The sequence below is a fragment of the Asterias rubens genome, chromosome 2, assembly GCF_902459465.1.
Source record: "Asterias rubens chromosome 2, eAstRub1.3, whole genome shotgun sequence".
Taxonomy (NCBI): domain Eukaryota; kingdom Metazoa; phylum Echinodermata; class Asteroidea; order Forcipulatida; family Asteriidae; genus Asterias; species Asterias rubens.
In genome coordinates this window covers 25425043-25446998 of record NC_047063.1, presented here as the reverse complement: position 1 = coordinate 25446998, position 21956 = coordinate 25425043, and the positions used below count along the sequence as shown (strand labels likewise).

The 21956-nt window shown below is 36.4% G+C and overlaps 1 protein-coding gene across 2 annotated transcripts in view; it reads left to right on the top strand.

The window, feature by feature from the left end:
- The first annotated feature begins 3541 nt into the window (after positions 1–3541).
- The window catches only part of LOC117306271 (cadherin-like and PC-esterase domain-containing protein 1), a 38768-nt gene continuing 20353 nt past the window's right edge, over positions 3542–21956 (top strand). Inside the window, exons 1-5 of one of the 2 annotated variants that reach the window (XM_033790895.1) lie at positions 3542–3644; positions 8906–9045; positions 15285–15810; positions 19708–19900; positions 20919–21049. In XM_033790895.1, coding sequence (XP_033646786.1) covers positions 15484–15810; positions 19708–19900; positions 20919–21049 — 651 coding nt within the window. In that variant the 5' untranslated portion in view covers positions 3542–3644; positions 8906–9045; positions 15285–15483. The remainder of the gene's footprint in view (positions 3645–8905; positions 9046–15284; positions 15811–19707; positions 19901–20918; positions 21050–21956) is intronic. The other variant, XM_033790896.1, reaches the window with a different exon arrangement.

Genomic DNA, 21956 nt, shown 5'->3' with positions numbered 1-21956 from the left:
ATAAATAAATAAATAAATAAATAAATAAATAAACAAATAAATAAATAAATAAGTAAATAAATAAACAAATAAAAACCAATATAAACAAGATTAAAGGAAAATAAACGGATCTAAAAACAAAAACAAAAACAAACAAAAAACTAGTAGGTTTGTTGGGATTGAAGGTCATGATAGTAAATAGATAATTTGTTACAAAAAACATTCAAAGTATCCAGGATAAGTGAGTCTTTTAAGTATGACGGCAAGTTGCTCCATAACCGAGGAAATGAATGAATTGGCGTGTACTTAAGAGCTTGAGTTCTGGCATAGTGATGGTGAAACTGGGTCAAGTCTAAATGGCGGGTGTTGATTATAGTGTTACACTTTATGGCATCACAGTCAATAACAAAAGTCCAAACAAAGACTTAATGGTGAAAACAATGATGTGCTGCTGCCTCCTGTAAGGAAGGCTCATCCAGTTGAGTGTTTTTAACCGTTCCTCATAAGGCATGTAACCTCGCCGTTGCTTTAAACACATTCTGCTTGCCCTACGTTGTACCCCTTCTAACTTTGCTGATAAAGTGGCAGTGTATGGGTACCAGGCTGGTAATCCATACTGTAAGATAGGCAGAACTAGCGATATGTAAAGGCACCGAAGAGCATGTGAAGATGACCCACCAGCAATCTGCCAAATGAAACCAAGAGTTTTGTTTGCTTTTGATACAATAGTATTGACATGATCGTTCCAGTTCAACTTGTTGTTAACAGTTATCCCGAGGTATTTATATGAAGATACAACACCAAGAGCACTACCTTGGAGTATGTATAGAGGAAGATGCTCGTCGTTGGGAGTTTTGCAGCGAGACATATGCATCACTTTTGATTTCTCTTTGTTGATCCTCATACCATTTTCTGTGCTCCATTGATTGAGCATAGAAAGGTCAGACTGTAGAGATTGTTCATCAGCTGGAGTTTTGATTGGCCAGTAAATGAGGATGTCATCAAGCAAAAAGAAGAGAGGTTGCAGATAGGTTTTTCGAGATGTCACTTATGAAAAGGTTGAAGAGAAGCGGACCGAGGACACTTCCCTGAGGAACTCCAGATGCTACTGGTGCCCAAGAAGAGACGCTTCCACGGTAGGTAACTCGCTGTTGTCGATTAGTGAGAAAGGACTTCAGCCAGTTCCACGTGGGGCCACGAATGTTAAAGTTACGAGCCAGCTTGTTAAGAAGAATGTGGTGAGGCATGAGGTCGAAAGCCTTGCTGAAGTCTAGGAAGATGATGTCAAGTCGAGGTGGATGTGGCTTGTCGAGAATACTTGCCCAGTCATGAGTTGCATTGATGAGTTGGGTAACACATGATTTCTTAGATGTGAAACCATGCTGCTTCTCATTAACCAGACATAAAGAGTTCACATGTTCATTAATATTTTCTGCTATTGCTCTTTCCAATACCTTGCAAACTACTGATGTTAATGCATCAGGTCGATAGTTAGTAACGCAGTTGCGACTGCCGGCCTTGAATACCGGGGTGATTTGTGAGAGTTTCCAATCCTTAGGAACGGAGCCTTTCATAAGAGATGAATTCATCACTCGCAGTAATGGTGGTACAAGTGGGGTCTTTGCAGCTCGAAGAATTGATGATGAGATTGTGTCTGGACCAGGTGCCAATTGTGAGATGACAATGAAGATAGGGCCTTAGTCAGCCATTCAAAGGTAACTGTAAATTCAGGCAGCTCGGGTATTGGCAGGGAACACGACGGAGGGGTCACTGTGCATGTTACAGCTGGAGAATGGACAGAGGTGAAAAAGTCATTGAAGGCTTGGGCGATTTCATCCGGCTTATGGATGAGTTTACCGGCAGACTGAAAAGCAGCGGGGCAGTTGGACTTTCTTTGATCCCGAACAAAGCACCAGAAGCTTCTCTTGTTGTCGGATGCAGCAAATAAGCGATTAACATAACTCCAATATGAAGATTTTGTCAAGTTCTTCACTTTGTTCCTTACTTGTTTGTAGTTCAGCCAGGCAGATGGAGAGTTTACTCTTTTTGCTTTGGTAAACAGGGTGTGTTTTAATGAGATGAGTTTTTTCAGTTCTGCTGTTATCCAAGGGGATGATTTGCGCTGACGCTTCGATCGTGGGATGCTGTCTCGTACGGCTGCATCTAGGATGTCAATAAATCCTTCCCAAGAGGCATTGGGGTCATCATCATCTAAGAAAGCAGACCATGGTGCAAGATGTAAAAGTTGCTGAAGATGTTCATAGTCAGCTTTCTTGTATTGAAGAAAAGAGCGAACAACATTTGGCTGTGGTGAAGCTCGAGCTGCACTAAAAGTGAAACAAACTGCATGATGATCGCTACTGACTGGGTTAGCAAAGGACTTAATATCAGTGAATTTCTCTAGACGATTGGTAAAGATAAGGTCGATCGTGGTTCCAACCAGGGGTGAATTATTCGAAGGGCGAGTTACATCCTGAACCAACTGTTCGAGACCCATGGAGTCCGTTACTTCTTGAAGACTTACTAAGGAAGTGGATTCGGATTGCCAGTTAATATTAAAATCGCCGGTGAGAATACACCCTTCAAAATTGTGGAGTTCAGGTTGAATAGAATCACATGTGTCTTGTAATTTGTTGAAGAAAGTGACGTCAGAGTTTGGAGGCCGGTAGATGAGTCCAACTAGCCATTTGGAACTTTTGATGGTCAATGACAGCCAGATCATTTCAATGTTTACAGGGTCAAAGTTCTTTAGATGAGTTGGTCATGCGGTGTGATCGCACGGCGTCTTTTCGGAGCGAATAATGCGACTGCCTTGAGCAAGGCTAGGCCCCTCCAAATCCACGGCGGAAGGTTGAATATTATGCAACAAGCCGAACCTTGGGGAGGATCCAATCTATACCATCACACTTGTTTTGTCATGGTTTTAAATAAATAATTTTAACATAATTTATATTTAAAAAAATTAATACTCCAAGCTGTAAACTAAGATTATAATAAAATTTGGTTTAAAAACAATTTAGATTTTACTTACTCGTCAAACACACTAATGACTGACGATTCTGATACGCCCAATTTGACTCTACTTAACCCATAGAAATTTGTATTATTCAAATGTATTCATACTATTTGACTCGTCATTGACACACTACAATGCATGCGTCCCAGCCCATCTCGCCGCAAAATAATATCGGGACACCAAAAGTAAAGTTTAAGTATCTCCTGTCAAAAACCATTGTTATTTCAGTAAAAGGTGAAAATATAAACAACCTTTAGCATCAGTAAGCCAAGGTGACTTCAGGTAAATTTGATTTTCTATTCATAAAAAAAAAAATAATGTTCCCTGATCTGTCCCATCTTCCCCAAGTAATAAAAGTAGGCTTATGCCTCATCTAAACCATTAGAGTTCTAGAACTTAGCGGCGCGCCCAAAGCGTTTTATCGGAAAAAATCTCAACAGAGGGCGCTCAAACATCTCTATGAAGAAGAAACCAAAACAACCGCGGGATTCACGTGTTCAATGTTGTTATATGATTCATCTACACTAAGCATGACAAGCATGACAACAAGCGGAGAGGAATCATGTTGCCTGATTCTACCGTAGCTTCATGGTGCTCCATGGTTCCAAATTAATCAGGACGTGATCATTGATTGAGGTAATTATGGAATGTAAGTAAATTGTTATTTTTTTCCCATTCGTTCTTCTTGTGAAACAGGATCCAGAAGCGGTAAAATTACAGCAAGGCCTACAGTAAACCAGCGTTTATTAGTACCAGTACCACACACGATCACTCACCGACGGACCATGGAGGAATAAAGACGGACCATGGACGGACTGACTGAGGTGGTGGTGGTGGTCTCTGTTTAATCTCCCCCTGGCAGATTTGGAGTGCAAGGGCGGGATTCGGTAGCACTGAAGACGGCGTATGAGTCACTGACTGAAGACTTATTCAGTCAGTGAAGTTGTAACAAAACCAAAATAAAATGCACATATCACTGTCTTAAGTTAAAGTATAAGATAGTGAATGTGCATTTTATTTTGGATTTGTTAAACACGGTTCCGTTTACTAAACAGAACCGTGTTTCCCTGATTTAGTATGATTTGTGTGGTGTTGCATGTATATGCTGACATTATTACTAGTTTCACATTCATTTTTATTATAATGGGCCCTATTGATTGTTTCTTGCTGTAATCTTTTTGTCATGGTATTTCTAGCAGTAGGCCTACGTAGCACTTGAAATTGAAGATACTTTCAGTAATAAGTCTTTTTAATTTTTGGTCTCCTATTTTGTCTCTTTTTTTTTGTTAAGAGTGATGTTCCTCAACACAATTATCAATACTAATAACTAATTAGTATTCAAAATAATAGCAATAAATTGTTAATAAATCAATCTAGATCCAGTAACTGGGGCACTGTTATCCTTTTTTCCCTGAAATGGTCATCGGTTGTACATATTATAACAACCGATAATGACAAATTTTGAAGAAAAGGAGTAGGCCTACAGTGCCCCAGTCACTGTGTCTAAAGTCAATCATTTTGTTTGTATCACTATTCTGGATGTATTTGGCAAATGCAAGTTGTGTAACTGGAAGCTATGAAAACAGGTCATAGTCATGGTGACAATATTGTTTGAATTTAGTAGGGGCCTACATTTAGTTTTGAAGAAATTGGTCCGCTGGCCAACTGTCAGTTAAAACACCAAAGGACCTGTCAGAGTTCTGTCCAACTGAAGTCCTGCTGGCTACTATATCAATTTTGAAGTCCTACAGAATGACTTCATGGAACGATTTTGTCCCAACAAATTCCAGAAACCAAAACAACTTTGGTGTACACTGAGTTTTGCTTTTGATTAGAAACCTCTATGGATGCTGGTTGTTTGCTGCTTTTCCTGCTGGTTGTTTGCTGCTTTTCCCTCAGCCTCTAATGACATAGAATGACCTCATCCTTCATGTAGGGATTTGAAGGTAGTCAACCAGCTTGATATGATAGAGAGCGGAACTAGGTCTCGCTAATGGCCCTTAAAATAAATACACCCTGGACTACCTCTTCAGCTGCCATCGTTCCATTGACTCTATTGCTTGTCATTCAGGTAGTGGTACTTGATATTAAAGGCAAAGTCTGATTTCTACCTCCATGGTCTGACAGACGTGAAAAGGATTCAAAAACCACAGATTAATATTGTTGAAGTTTTTTTATGGCCCACTATGGGGAAGTTGATCTAATTGACATTCCCTAAATTTTTCTTCTGAAAACTTTATCACTTGCACAATTTTTGAAATAAAGGTTATATAGGCCTATTATGTTGAATAGCAGATGGAATGAAACTTTATTTACAATAAGCCTAAAAAGTTACATATGTTAATAGTAAAATGTCCTTGCTTTATTGAAACTCAAAATTTGTGTGGAAACTTTGTCAATATGTGAATAGTATGGGGGGGGGTGTGTGTTGGGGGAGTTGAAAGTGCAGTGACTTTTACTGTCGCTAGCAAACAAATTGCAGTGAATAGTTTTTGGTATTAATTATTAGCTTTGTTTTGCCCTTTTTGTTTAGTTTGTAGATCATCAGGTCCTTAAATGCATTGCTACAGTAATGTATTGTTGTTACCACTTAAGCAATCATTGTCAATGTCGGTAAAATACAGAATTTGTAAGGATTAAATACATAATTGTTTAGTTTCTGTCTGAAAGCTTATAAAACTGTTTATCAAAAACACTGATTAAAAGATACTTGACAGTTAAACAGTTAAACATTGCCTCTTTGCCAAATTATTCTGTTAATGATATTAGTAGAATAATTTGTTAATAATGGATTTTTGATGTAGTTACGCATTTGATTGTTTTCATATGGATTATTTTCATAATTTCAATTTTTTTTACTGGTCTTGTGTTAAATTGTTGCGCTTTTATACAGGCTGGTCCTGAAGAGAACGCAGTAATAAGTTCAATAAATAAATTATTTCGTATTTCAAAAATTAATTTGTTGTTTGTGAATTTCATCTCAAAGTGGCTTAAAGTCACTGTAAGGGGCTTCAAGAAGAAATCATAAAATAACTATGTTCTTTTCACTTTCTATAAAATGTTTTGTAGTAAAGTTTTGCTGAAGTATATATTTTTTTAAATGTGCAGAATGTACAATGAAGGTCAAGTGTCAATAAAAGGAATAAATACATAAATGGGCAAGTATACAAAACACTAAGCAGTCAGTTTACAAAATTAATGGGCAAGTATACAAAACACTAAGCAGTCAGTTTACAAAATGGGCAAGTATACAAAACACTAAGCAGTCAGTTTACAAAATGGGCAAGTATACAAAACACTAAGCAGTCAGTTTACAAAATGGGCAAGTGTACAAAACACTAAGCAGTCAGTTTACAAAATGGGCAAGTATACAAAACACTAAGCAGTCAGTTTACAAAATGGGCAAGTATACAAAACACTAAGCAGTCAGTTTACAAAATGGGCAAGTATACAAAACACTAAGCAGTCAGTTTACAAAATGGGCAAGTATACAAAACACTAAGCAGTCAGTTTACAAAATGGGCAAGTATACAAAACACTAAGCAGTCAGTTTACAAAATGGGCAAGTATTCAAAACACTAAGCAGGCAGTTTACAAAATGCAGTCACTGTGATTTATTGTTGTCTTTGAAGTTACTCTAGGTCCCTAAACTCATTCTAGAAGTATTATTGTAAATATCTTTTATATACTGTTTTAAGTATTTATTTAGCTCTGACCTCTATTCAAATTATAGAATTGTAAACACCTTCACTCTCTTCCTGAATGTAGGAAGCAATTCTTCACACATCTTAGCAGACTGTGAAATAAAACATGTCAGCCAAATCATAAAGAGTATGGCAAACTCATTTAATCTCATTTGTAAATGTCAAACACTTAGAGTATTTGGCAGGGATTTAAAGTGGCTTAAGATCTCACACTCCCTCTCCCTGTCTCTGCAATGGTTGAAGATTCATCGAGTGCCAGGTCTAGTTTGTTTGTTTAAATTGCATTACTTAGACTTAGATGAAAATAGTACTTCACAAAAATCCTCAAAGATATTTTATAAAAATTAATATATTTTTGAAAGTGACAGTTGAATTTATCAGGTACAAGATCAAGCAGTCAATGTAAACACGATTTTAATTTGCTGATATCGTCAGACCCAACTTAAATTTTTTTAAAGCAGTGCTCACTCTCAACATAATTTTGTATGCCTTGTTAAGAATTTATTATAAAAGGCAGTCTGATGTAATTAATAAGCTGTATTTATTCTAATTCAGAATCTGTTAAGAACTATAGGGTCCAGAGCCCCCAGAGAGAACAGTTTAATTAATATAATTAATGGGGCTACCCTTGTTGATAGTTGCATCATTTGTTGAGGGTTCATGTGTGTAATAGTTTTACAAAGAATGGTGACCTGATTTGACCTTCTATTCAGTCCCAATGGAAAGTGCAAGTGAAATAATTATATAGCTCTATGATTGAAACACATAACTAAAGCTTAGTGTCATGAATGTACAGTCATGATGAGAATCAGGAAATGTTATTGGTTAAAGGAACGTTACAGAACTGGTTTTTGCTAACAAAACAGTTGTAAGCACTTTATGTAATCCACCATATAACTGACAAACCTGTAGAAGTTTTAGATCGATCCGCCGTCTGGGTCACCACGAGAGAATAGATTACACATTTTGCATTGCATCGATGCCAAAATAAAAATGAATAAAACGCTCACTGAGCGATAAACTCCAAATGCGTTGTTAGATTATTTATTTCTCATCAAATATGACATTTCAGACAGAGATATTTCAAGGGATGTTTTCTACGATCATCATCATTAGACCGTGTAAGTTTCATGTAAATCTGTGATCTTCACGTTTTTTGTTTTTTACCAATTCTGTAACGTTCCTTTAAGTTTGATGGCTCTTTAAAGTGTTGCTGAGTCAAAAACTTCCTAGGGAGACCTCTGAGACCTCTCAAGGGAGACATCTCAAGGGAAACGCATGGGGGTGTCTAGTAGCATTGATGTTTGAAATCCTTTGGATAAAGTGGCCTTAGACTCTCTGGTTTTTAACTGATGATTAATACACAAAGCATGGATGCCTTTAAATTCTGTGTGTTATTTAAAAAGTAGTTCAACAATGTGGGAGCAAACACCTTCAGTAATGTAAATAAGTAATTATACAAAACATGTAAAAGTGACGCCTTGGGTCAATAGATTTTCAGGGTTTATGCTTATCGCCAATCCTACAGAGAAACATTTCAATCTCATGAAAATATAAATGAATTTGAAATTACTTAAATCACTTGTTCCTTATATTAATAGCGGGAACTGAAAACAAACCAGTTGAATACTACTGCACAAATTCCTTGACAGAACTACAATTCTTCGTTTTCACTTTTAAAAAATGACTGCTGAATTTTACGGGTTATGTGTTGTTGTTGTGCTTATTAGAAAGAAGAGGATTGAAACGAATTTACTCTTTATTTTATAGGACCATTAACATTTGCACCTCAACTCTTTGAACTACCATAGTTTTTTAATCATGATGACACTCTGGTCATTGTAAAACTGAAACTGACCAATCATGAAGTTTGGATGTTCCTGTGTCTAGCTTTGGTGAATGTATAGGCGTTGAGTGTTAAAATAAAATAAAACACTGGACAATCAACAGCTTCCTTACCTTTGAACTATCAGATAATGCCACATGGATGAAAACACCACTAGTCCTTAATCCAATTATGTCTTGGTGGTTTATTCCACACGATGAAACAAAGAAGATGACATCCAATGACAATATTAGTATTTCCTTTCTTCACACTAGCACACGCTACATGACTTTAAATATCCATATAAGCCACGCATCAGATCAGCCATATTTTTACCCATGAAAACTACCAATGGTCTATAATTATCCTTTTCCTCGCCAGACTCCATGATGCAAGAAGACGGTGAAGTGTGATTGGTTCATTCTAAATTCAGCTTTCCTGTTGATGCGTGGATCATGCCGATACTTTCCTTCACTATGTAGAAGTCCATGTTCAGCCGGGCTGTGCCCTTTGTACACGTGGTAAGCATAGAATCTAGGAATAGTGTCGGCCATTTTAGAAATTAACAAACCGGACAGTGCTGGATTAGGGGAGAGGCTCCACGAGTCGATTGAAACTGTTTTCACAAGTTGTTACCATTGTAAGTACAAATAAGTGCATGAGATCAAATCAGTTGTGAAGGAGAACTGATGTTAGCTAATAACCAGAAAACTAATATCCAAAAGGGTTTGAAGTTTCTAGGGTTGAAACTTTACTGTATATTTCCTTTGAGCATTTTACTTTGAATGATTCATCAACTCTCTACAGAGTGGATCAATGAGTGTATTCCTGTTTGATATTTTAAAAAAGCTTTATGTAATGATTTGTAGAAGTATGCAGCTATCCAGGCTGTTGAATGCTTAAGTTTTATATCTAGATTATTTGTACAAGGAAGAAGTATTGGTGTCTTTTCTTCTCAAGGTGTAAAGGAAATTTCAAAAGGTATCATGTTGGAAGATTAAATTAATTTCAATCATTGTTTAAAGAAATATTCTTTTAAGATACCTTGTGAGCATTTGGCTGACTCATAGGCATCTTTTAGAAACCATTTCTTGCCACAAATATGAAACAATTTAGAAGCATGTCAAACTATTTCTCGTATAATAATTTAATATGCATTAGAGACCATTGACTTTCCATTTTTAAAATGCCTAGAATCAAGAACCACTGATAAGAGGCATTGGATTAATAGGTGTGAACTCAAATTCAATGTTTATTTTGATATCAGTTTGTTTGAATGATGTTCCATAATTTAAAAGGCACTTTGCTATTAACACTAACATTGTGGTAAATTCTAGCTTTCCCAAACTTTGGTACAGCCATGAAATATGTACACAAGTTGAATGTCTGTCAACTGCACTGAAGTATGATCCTAATCCAATATTTAGACACCTTGGGAAAAGGTGAGAGACCAACAGGAGACCAATAACATACAGAAATATGATGCAACTTGAAGATTGATCTGAACCATTGACACATATTGAAATAGTCAAAAATAGATCATAGTCCATGTCAATATTTAGAACTAAAAAAACAACATCCACACTGCATGCTCTACACAGGGTTAAATTTCATAGGCCTATTAATCATAAAAATGTTAAGCAGATTTAACTTCTAAGCAAAAAAGTGAACAGAGTACCAGTCACAGCAATTTTAACTATGACATTTTGACTTAAAAGTTGTTTCTGCCTTTTGCGCTTACCATTTCTATGATGATGGGTTTAGGTCTAAGGGGACCTGGATTCTCTTACATTACCTCAGTCTAATTTCAGCTGTAACATTCTTCATTTTCAACTGAGTGAACAAAACTTAATCTCTAATTTCATAATGTCTAGAGTCAATTGAGACAAAGCAGAAACTCACTCGTCAAAAAGCACACCATGCAAACTATTTGTGACAATCAAATTAACAGGTCTGTTAAAAAACGGGTAACTATTCATGGTGGTGTTTTCCCCAGGAAATGTATGCCTTCTCATTTTGTGCCTTTTAGCTTTGATGGCTAGATATTGTTTGGACTAGTGTTGCTATGGAATGGTGTTGATGTATGGTATAAACTTCTTACACACTCGCATGACTTACATAATTCCTCGTTTTCAGTATCAGCAAACACACAATAAACTCCGCAGGTACACATCTGTCCTCATCTTACAAAGATACAAATTACAATGAACTAATATCTAGCACTTTTCATCAAAGTGTGTGTTTCAGCCCAAACATAATCTTGCTTCAAATATTCATCACGAAGTGACAAGAAACAAATCAGTAGCTTTATCTATAAGGCTCTGTTTGGAAGCTACAGTTGAATGAGGGTATATAGTTTGGATTGTAAAAATAAGTTGTAGTTGACAGCTAAGGGAGCACAGTATAAGGTTGTTATCCATGCAAGCTGTAGGCATACATAATCAGCCAAGTCTCCCAGTTAATCTTGTTGCTTGGCCATCGTGTAATCCTGTTACAAGGGTGAGTGAATTACTAAGTACGCCTCTGTTAATTATTGCAACCAAATTTAATAATGCACTACTGCGAGTTTCCAATGTGGTAGGGATGGAGGAGATGGGAGGAGAGGGGGACAGTGGGTTCATGAAATGGGAGGCATATTGGGGGTTGGTGGGTTAATAAAATGGGAGGCATTTGGGGGTTTCTGATGTGGTAGGGAGTGAAGAGACAGGGGCAGATAGGGGGGATAGTGGGTTTATCAAATGGGAGGCATATTTGGGTTTCTGATCTTGAAGATATAGTGACGGGAGGAGGGGGGGGGGTAGGTTTCATGAAATGGAGGCACATTTGGGAAGTTTCTGCTGTGAAAAAATGTATTTTTGTTTTAGGGTAGGTTCAAATACAAGTTTGAAAACTAGTGCCAGAACCATAACCAAACCTAATGTTTCCTTCAACAGGTTACCACTGAGTCACAGACAAAACAAAGTTTAAGTTCCAACCAAGTCATTGATCCAGAGTTTCTTATGTAACCTCTCAGATTAGAGCTACATGCTCAGGGAAGAAACAAACTCATATAACGTTTTTTTTATGATGTTCCAGAATTTAATGGCCAAATGTAAATTCTTATCACTAATCTGTGATATCAAGGAGAGATCAACTCAATGTGATAAGACTATTAATAGCAAAGTTTGCAAGAACGAACAGTTATTTCCAGGAGTTGTTCACAGTGAACATTATTGTCATACCCATTGGGGCTATAAATACAACTTGAATTATTTCAACAAATTGCTTTGAAATGATAACAAACTCCCACAACCCCCAAAAGGGATGTTGGTATAGCACTGTAACACAATTAAACAGCAACCCCCCTATTGTGGCAACACACAAGGGCCAATGAATTGTGGTCAAACAATCTTGCCTTAGGGAGCAATTATATGGTTAAGATTCTCTTTGTGTAGTGTAGTATTGTGAAGTATCAAGTCCAAAGGTGCCACTGTAGCAGGAATAGTACACCTTCAGTTAGCATCTTGGATGTGTTTGTGGTGAGTAAGCAAGTGCTGGGTTCCTCCATGGTTATTGTAACGGCATTTTTATCCTACAATAACACATTTGTTTGCCGAGCTGAAGTGCACAGGACTCAAGTTCTGGTGTTTGTGTTCAGCAGAGTGTGGGTTCGAATCCTGGTTTTGACTCTTCTGTCCTAGGAGCAAGACACTCAACCATTATTGCTTTGTCCTTTGCATTTGATGTAAATTGCCGTTGGTCCCTAGTGTTATATTTTTAATGATTGTAAAAGAACACAGTTTTACTTAAAATGAGTTTTTACCCTAACAGTCTTATCACCAATTAAAGGGTTCCCTAGTGGCTGGTCATTGCACCGCAGCACTGTGTAAACCCTTATGAGGTGCTTTATTAATGAGTCTCATAATAAAAAAGACTCTTCAAATTCCTGTTTCTAAATTCCTAAAACAATAAACAATGTGCGTTGGGACACTTATAGAAAAAGCACTAAAAATAGCTGTCATTATGATTATAAATTCATACAGTTTACTTGAGTGACATCACATTATGAGCATCAGTATTTGTGGGAATGCTGGAGAGTGTTAATTTGAAATGAATTACGCACAATACTAACATGTTACAGTGAATTATAACATTCTTAAAGGATTCATTCTTTAATAAAAACCTTTCATGATCATACTTTTTCATGCTCCTTGAGCTATTATAATAATATATAAATATTAATTTTGGTTTACCCATATACACCGATGTGTGTTAGTTCTGTGAACAAAAACACAGGCATATTACTTGAGTGGGATTGGAAACCATGATTTGGGTTAAAGACAAAAAATAATATTCTTTATCTCCGATGCAAATATTCATTGATTAGATACTTGCATCTTTCTATTAGTAAACATGGCAAGTCTGTTGGGAACGCAGGTCCTATGTGAGGCCCTGTGTATGTTGACTCAAACCCATTTAATTTATATCATATTTAATAAGTGACAAATATAACTGGATCTCTCCTAACTGGATAACTGACTAGAGCTATAGAGTGTAGTGATTTATAATAACAATGTGGATTGGCCAACACCTGCAATGCTTGGGGGTGAATGACATATAGTGCATAACACCTAACAACCCTGGTGATTATGTGTAAGCCAATCAAAGAGAACATGAAGGCTGACTTTATTGCTTTGCAGATTTCATTAAGATGTTCAACACTGAATAAGAAGAAACACTTATTGAATCCTTGCAGATTGATAGAGATAGTGCTGTGAACTCTCTGTTGTATGAGGTCATGGGGGCCTGGGAGGTTATGTGAAACTTCTTCTAAAACAACAGTTTCTTTTCAAATGGAGTTTTACATTTGTATTTAAACGTTTTGGTTGGTTTAAAGTATAATGAGATTGTGAATGATACAAAGTACAAGAAATTTTGTTTTTCTATTGTTGGAATGCCATAGATGGAAACACTAGTTATACAATTTTAAATCATCTTAGGTGTTTTACCTAGACAGCAATTAAAATGCTATCGTGATTAGTTATATCTTTTTCTTGGCAGGGTACTTCAAGTTGTGAAAGATAATGCTGTCAAAGATACACCTTTGTTTTGGAACCAAAAAGTGTTTGGAAAATATCACAAAGCGTATTTTCTGGTTGAATTCCAGCTCTTGTAAATTTTTCGTTGTTCAAACCGAAATTATTTATAAAATCTTACATGTCGAAAGCCACTTTGAAAAGAAAGTGTACACAAATTGACTCCACTTTTGATTGTCTTTGTGAGATGTACAGTCACTGACGATAGCATTTGCTATGGAATAGTTTATGAATCAGTTTATTCAATCATGACTGGAAGAGCTTCATTAGCCAACCTCATTAGCCATAGCCAATGATGGCCGACAGCCGATGTTCATACCAACAATGCCTTTGGGTTTATTATATTTTTGAGCAGTCTACCCATTATTAAGGTTTATTTTCCTAGTGCCAAGAGATAACCAACGATCTAGGATCTATTTATTCAGGACCAGTCATCCTGATCCATCATTGCATGTTGACTCAAGTGGAATCATATGTGTGGTATCTTTTCTGGAATGGGCCAGATAGGTGGAGTCTATTTTGCCCCAAAAAGGGGGAGGGGCATGTACATGGGGCAGTGACGGAGACCCCTCAGTGTTAGAATCAGTAGAAGAATATTTCTCCCAAATAAATGACATGGATTGTCTCTGTTCTGCTATGCAGAGAACATTAGGCAGATATCTAAATCTCCAGCACACACTCTATGTAGCTTTATGGGGTTTTTGTTAACAAACTTGAAATGTTCATTTGCTTCTTGAGAAATCTTTTGTTAACATTTTATTCCAGCCAACAGCAATATTTTAATTGACTTCATGTTGTTGTATGGAGATATGTAAATATTGCATTATACTATTGCAATACAGCAAGAGACTGCAGTCACCAATATTTATTAGTGGTCTCCCCTGGGGCTGATTCTGTTGTAGAGTGTAGAGCAATAACTGGCAGCAATAAATTTTACAACTATGTTGGGGTGATCTTACTAGGGTGACAAGCCAAATACCATTAGGCCTACATTTCATAAGAATTGTGTTATATGGTTTTACTTCCCTATGTAGGCCTACAAGCTGGATAACAACAAACAGTTTGTTCATAGAGCAGTACAAACATACCCTTACCATGGCTTGACTTATTAAAAAAAAACGCTTGTTGCTTAACTGGTGGAGCTTCTTTAATATATTTTGTTGAACCAAAAGCTTTTAAAGAATGAACATGCCCCCTTTATGTAGACCTTTTTATAGTTGTTTAAGGGGAATAAATTCATTCATCCTCAAGAATTTACCAAATTAACACACTGCCCTACATTGTGCAACTAACTTTTTGAAATTGCACCAAAGTTGGCGAATGATTAATTTTTGTCAGGGCTTTTGTTACATTCATGATGGGCTTATATAAGGAATCGAAACAAGCACAATACTATTGAAACTTCCCCCTTGAAGCATATTGTTATAAAGTTTGCCCAAGGTCCTGCTCTTGTTTAGAGAATGATCACCAAGTCAATCCAGAGAACTCTTGTTCTACATCAATCAATCATGGGATTTTTGGTTTAATGGCAAGTTTACATGACACATCTTTTCTCTGTATGTTCATTTTAATGTGAATGACAGGAAACATTTTGTTACTTGTGCCCTAGCCTGGGCCTAACATAGCCTATCCATCAATTGCCATTCAGCTTTTTGGGTTTTCCTTTCTATTTCCTAACAATACAGGGTTCAGTGTCAATAAATAGAAGAAGTATGGCTACAACTTGGGTGTCCTAATAATGTAACGCCAGCTAGTATTGGGATTGGTGGAGTGTATGCCAGAGGGTATTCAACACAAGACGTCTGCAGTGTGTGATGAGTACGTCTAGTATTAACAACAAGCATCAGTTGTGAAGGTAGTAGCTTACTAAGGATTGAAGGGAGGATGAGGTTTCTCAGATACAAACTCAGTCGTCTCTGTCGTTCAAGAATTGTCAGTATTCTTGTCTCTGCTCTTGGTTTGGCCTGTTTCTCTCTATATCTTACCTACCAGTCCAATTCCATGATGCTTCTTAAATCTCTCAGTAGTAGTGAGACAATGGATGAAACACTAGAGAGAACGTTGAAACTAGATGGCAGAGCCTCTGTCAGATCCAAAAACATCTTAGAGGAAGAAGTGAGATTAAAAGATGACATTATGAAGAAAAGGAAATCTCGGCAGAAGGAAGACATTATGATTGAGGAGAGTCCCATTTATAAGCACTTAATACAGGTGAGTGTTAATTTTCATCAATGTACAATTATAAAAATTATTAGGTTCACTCAAACTTTCCCCTGACATCTTTGTGCATGACTCCAATTTGTGTTATCAATGCTTCACAATCAATCTATATGATTGCATTTCACATTGCCAGCAATGCATAAAAGAAAGTAAGTATCGCATCTTGAATTTGTTGTTGGGATGTTTGTTAGACTGTTCACCAGAATGAGAAGTGAAAAATGCAAACTTTCATGCATTATGACTGAACAGCATTTACCTGTTGTGCAAAAAGCCAGTTGATATGAGGACAAACACAGTCAACTGTAAATGGAATTGTAGTTGACATTTAGACTTCAGTCTAAATATTGACACTAAGTTGAAATTTCTACATTGCACGTACTTACTGGCGTTATGGTGGCTCACTGAGGCACAATTAATTGTTTTGTTGAAAATTCCTCAGATGTGAAATCTGGCCACTATTATTTGTAGGACTGCTTGCTTGTTTGGATAACAAATAAGTAGTTGAGCTGTCACAACACCATTACTGCATGATGCATACAGTAGAACCATGGGGTGATTTTCCTGCCTCTATTATGGTATGACATGGTAAAGTTGTAGGGCCTATATGTTGAACTAGGCGTGTACTTTTTGATTTGAATGGAAAGGTAAAAGGGAAAGGTATACCCTTTCCCTGAGGTGCTGGTCACCTGTTCCATCTTGCCACTTCTTTGCTGTAATTTGTACAATATTTTTATATATAGGCCTACTGTATGTTATTGTTTATACTTTTTTTTCTCCTTCTTTTTAGTACCCTGTGTTTGTCTTTTTGAAATGCAAGTTTTGTGCTGGCTTATAAAAAAAGTACTAAAAGTACCAGTTGTTATATGTTGCTGTTAAAATAATCAAATCTGAATCTTTTATTGTTCATGAAACGTCTCAATGCACGAAACAAACTTTTTATTTAATATGCTAGTGCTAAAAAACAACTTGTGTTTTTGTCAAAAGTTTATAGGTAAAAAAGAAAAAAGAAAAACGTTTAATAATCTTAATACAAGCATCATCAACATTTAAATGATAGTTTTTAAAGTACACCCTTTCCCCTGAATTAATATAGCTTCATTAAAGCATGACTAAACTATTTAATTCTTTGTGAACTCATGCAGAGTACATTGAGCAAATTAATTTCCTCTGGCAAACAGGGCAATGGGTTCTATTGGAATGTGAGAAATAGTCTGACCAAGCAAGAAGGTATATGAATGTTTCTTCTGGAACTTGCTCTGCGTATTCCTCCTTTACAAGGAAAAGATGGCATTTTGTCATGATGCAGATTTGTAAATCAAGGATTGGGAACATTTAATGATTTGTGCTATACACGCCAACCCAAATTATACAGGGTGCATTTTTAGAAATGTTTGCCTTCAAGTCACCTTGCAGTTCAGGTCAGAAAACTGTAGTCTTAGGGGTAGTACTTGCACCTAAATGATAGAATACAACAGAATAGTGCACACTCAATAGTCAAGTGCATGATTGCGACCCAGCCCAAGAAACAGGTTATAAAGGTGGAGGTCAGAATAAATAAAGGAAGGGTTGTAAAAGTGCCTGTATAAGCTGAAAAGTGCTAATAACCGTGAATAGTTGACAGATGTGGCTAAGCCTTTGTGTATAGGCCCACTGGATTGTGAATGGATGGAGCAATATAACCAAGTGCTACCATTCCAGTACTAGAGTAAAATTAGTGATGGGAGGGAGTCTGAGTTGTGAGAAAAAAAGTAGTAAGGCCCTAATAGACTTATAAGTAGGGAAGAGAAATGTGCATCATCAAACAAAGTGTAGTTCACAAGATTTGACAAGTGTAGAAAGTACTTGTATGATTGAGCAATACAATAGACCAACCATCATCTTTCTTTATTATTTTCTTTAATATTTCTACATGTTGCAAATTCTCATTTAAAAGCTAAGTGTACCAAGATCCAATACATTGACATGGTACCGACCATTCCGTGAAATGTTTTTCATGATGGTGCACAAGCTTCTTTGGATGAATATTAGACTAAGCTTCAAAGTCATCGTGGTTTTGTTTTGAAAATTTGTTTAAAAAATCCTGAAACCAAAACATTAAGAATGTAACTCTATTGAGTGTCTTGAGCTGAGCATATTTTAGGGAATTTTCCTGTTTTATCCTTTATACCCTAGCAGGTTTAACATTACAGTTGAAATAGAAAGACAAAACAATGGAAATATGAAGAAGTTTTTATGCAAACAATGATAAAACAATGGAATTGGAAACATGAAGAATTTTTTTCACACATGACTGTCTATTAATGAAAACATTTATATGGAAATATGAAGATGTTTGTTTCCATGTTGTACATGACTAGCCAATGAGCAACCTCCATATAATCGTGGGGGCGGGTTGCCCTACACTCTAGTGACGTCATAAAGGTCTATTGTGCCTTAAATTTCCCTCAAAAACAAAGTGCTAGCTTCAATTTATTTCATATAAACCAGGAGTTATAGACTAAAGTGTACTTGCTGAGCGTCATGCAGCTGCTTGGTTTGAAGTGTTTATGTTGGGAGTGTGTGATATTGATTGGGGTTTGCAGACCATGGAGAATGTACTCTCAATAGTAAGAGAAGGAAAGAGGGATGCCAAAAGGAGGTTTAGAAACTCATCATTTATGCACAGACACAGATGTGCAGGAATTGTAAACAGGGATCCACGCTTAAATGAAAGACCCTAGTGCCCCTAGACAGTGCAACCTAAACCAAAATCAAAGGAAGTCACGGAAATGAATCGGGTCATAAATTATTTACACTCTGTATGAAGCTTGCACAGACTAATGAAATACAAAGCAATTTATTTTATTGTAGAATGAATTGATGTGTTGTGCATTTTTTACCCACTTTGTGTGGTAATGATTTAACTTATTATTAATTTATGAAAGCCATTGAAAAGGCTAAGGCTTAAAAACATTTACCACATGGAATTATTCTGTTCCATCGTCTCTGGTTCAACTGATAGGCCTAGGCGTTATGGATGATCAACTGGCCCTATGGACAATCAGACTTTCTTGACAGTTTAATGTTGCATCAAAAGGGAATTCACTTTGACCTCTGAGTTAATAGAGCCCCACCCATCGCTGACTACACCCAGGGGCATTCGTGCTTATGGAATAACAACCATGTTTGTATAGTGATTTTGTTTATAAATTTCACTGATTAAATTAATAGTTGTGGAATTTTATCATTAGATTTTGAAGTTACATAATTATGTGGATAACACTGTCAGCTGTGAAAACAGAAAGGTGGAAGTAAAACCTGATGTTAAGATGCAGAGTATGTTTATGTGCTATAATAATGTTTATACTGACTGGTACATGGTGTGCCTGGTACTTTCTCTATGGTTGTAGTAATATGTAGAGGATGCTATAATAATGTTTATATTGTACATGGTGTGCCTGATGGTTGTAGTAAAACCCCTCAGGATAATTGCATTGTCTCATCTTTATTTTAGCATATAACAAATACTTGTTGTTTATAGGAAGGATGCTGGGGATGTGGTTCATGGGTTCCACTAGGGCTAAAAAGTGGAACATCTGAATTGAAAAGATGGATGTTAACCAAATGAGTCGAATAGGAGGATTTTTTGTTAAATGATGGGCCGGGAGAGGGGGCTGTTAGTTGGTTTTGTTGTTTGAATTTATGTCCATGTCGTACACACTCTAGATGGGAGTTGGTGACTTTATGTATTGTCCTTTAGAACTTCATAAAAACACATTTCATAATCTTCCTAACAGGAGGTGAAGTTTGAAAAATATATTAAATTGAAATGAAGTCTGTTATATCTGAGATGGTGCACACTGCTTTCAGTCACTCCAATAGTTTCTACATTTGATTTGTTTTCTCCAGCTGGAATCAATGCTTATGGAACAAATCAAAACGGCAAAGTCAAGATCAATCGAGGTCAGAGGTCAAACTGATGTCATCAACCGTGACCTCCCACTTTATGAAAAGGCATTCACCAAACAGGGATTCATTGTCAGGCAACCCAGCATTGACAGAGTGGATGATGGGAATAACACACTCACTGCACAGGAACGGGGTAAGTTTACTCACTTGGGGGTAGGGCTATACACTTCCTAGATTTAGGAATCAAAACTGAGTCTTATTGTTCAGAACAACCCTAGCTTTCTTTGAATCACAGACTCTGAACGTGACCAAAGGAGTTACTTGATATCAGAGAAAATTGATGTCTTTATACTTTGCTAGACTTCTATTCAAGAAATCTGCATAGCTCAAGTCCCATGTGTGGACTCATTGAGTAAAAGCCTGGTCTGAGTCATGAGGCATGTATTATTGTACTGTGCCAAAGTTTGTTTACCCAAAATGAAAAGTTTTAGGCTATTTGTTTACTTGATTGTTGCTTTTCCTAGACAGCTCAGCGCAATTGAAAAGTGCTTTTGACTGCGGTCAATTCTAGACCACTTCATGCATTGTCATTATAGTTTGTGGCTAGGGATAAGATGAGGTGTATAAACCTGTTGGGCATGTCCTGTGTAACGCACTTAAAAACATCCAGGGCTCGAATTTCACAAAGAGTTAATGATATGTCAATCCTCACTGCAAAGTGTGATGTCACACTAATAATCACTATATGAATACTGACCATCTTTAATATAAATCTTATTATGAAATCCAGTCCAGGACATTTAAAAGAAGGATAAGGAGTTTGTTTTTCAATTCGCTACAAAATTGATCCCTAAGAAAGTTATTAATGCACATTTGAAGACATCTGAAGTATGTAGTATGAATAAATAACTAGTGTTATATATAACATATTTAAAAAGTTCAAGTTTATATTTTGAATAGCCCTATAGTATATTTACAGGTTGAACTACTTTTAGGATACAGACTTCAAATGTAATTTACAATCCATTTCTTGGATCTCAGCTACAGTGATTTAGATATAAAAACTCTTAAGGAGCATCCTTGGTTTCATCATTGACAGAAACTACTCTAATCGTAATGGTGTGTTGTGTTCATATGACAGTTTGATCAAGTTTACATCACTGTATGATTATAGTGAATAGTTAATGTGTTAAGTGATTTACAACCTACAGGGCCACTGCAGGTGGTATCATCTACTGATTGGGAAGGATGGATGGTACTACTCTGTTTAGCTTTCACTGATGGAGATTCTGTAGAGTGTCTTGAGAGGACTTCATTTACTAAATTACACTCTGGCCAAAAGGTACGTTACTCAACATCAAACGTTACTCATAGAGACTAGTAACATCACACCAATGGAAATGGTCATAATAACACTTTGAGGGCTTGGTTGCAGGCAAGAAATATCATATATCATTCTAGAATTATTTGTGAATATGAAGAGGATTTTATCAGAGGTTCTGTGCAGTGGATGTTTCGATTGATATAGTCCAGGAGCATGCAGAGATACATTTATTATAGTGACTATGACATGTGGATTCTTGGTACAGTAGTGTTGGTTATAAGAGAAGGCAATGAGAAGATTTTGAACAAAGCATCTTTAAAAAGACTGTCTTTTAATTAAAGGTTATCCTTGTTATGGAAATAACTGTTGAGTATTCAATTGTCTTAATCTGGTGTCGTACATTTTAATAAAAATAAGAATAAACTTATTGTCCATCAATAGTGTTCTCCAATGCACTCAGTAGTTTGTGTTACTGACTGTAATGTATCATTATCAAACCGAGTTTCAGATTCCAGCTTATACTGTTGCAGAGTCAGAGAATTCCAAGATGATTTCTGTCATCTCATCAATTAAAATAATCAGTGACTAAAATAGATAAGACATGGAAAAAGCATGCATATGAAAGCAGAATTATGGATTTTTGGCACTTCACACTTTGTTATTTTTATTGAAATTAATCATTTTTTACAGTGGTTCATTTATCATTATTGATTCATTCCACAAATTCCACCATGTCAGTAGAACCTATTTAAAGTACTTGTAACCCTGGTACATGCCTTCAAGAGACGTAAACATCGTAGTCTTGGCTCGCCAGCATTATGTTTGTATTATTTTCAAGAACAAAATTCTTGATTTGTTTTTCATAAGAATGATAATATATTATAGAGAACTCCTACATGACAAAGCTGTATCTGTGGTGAAAACA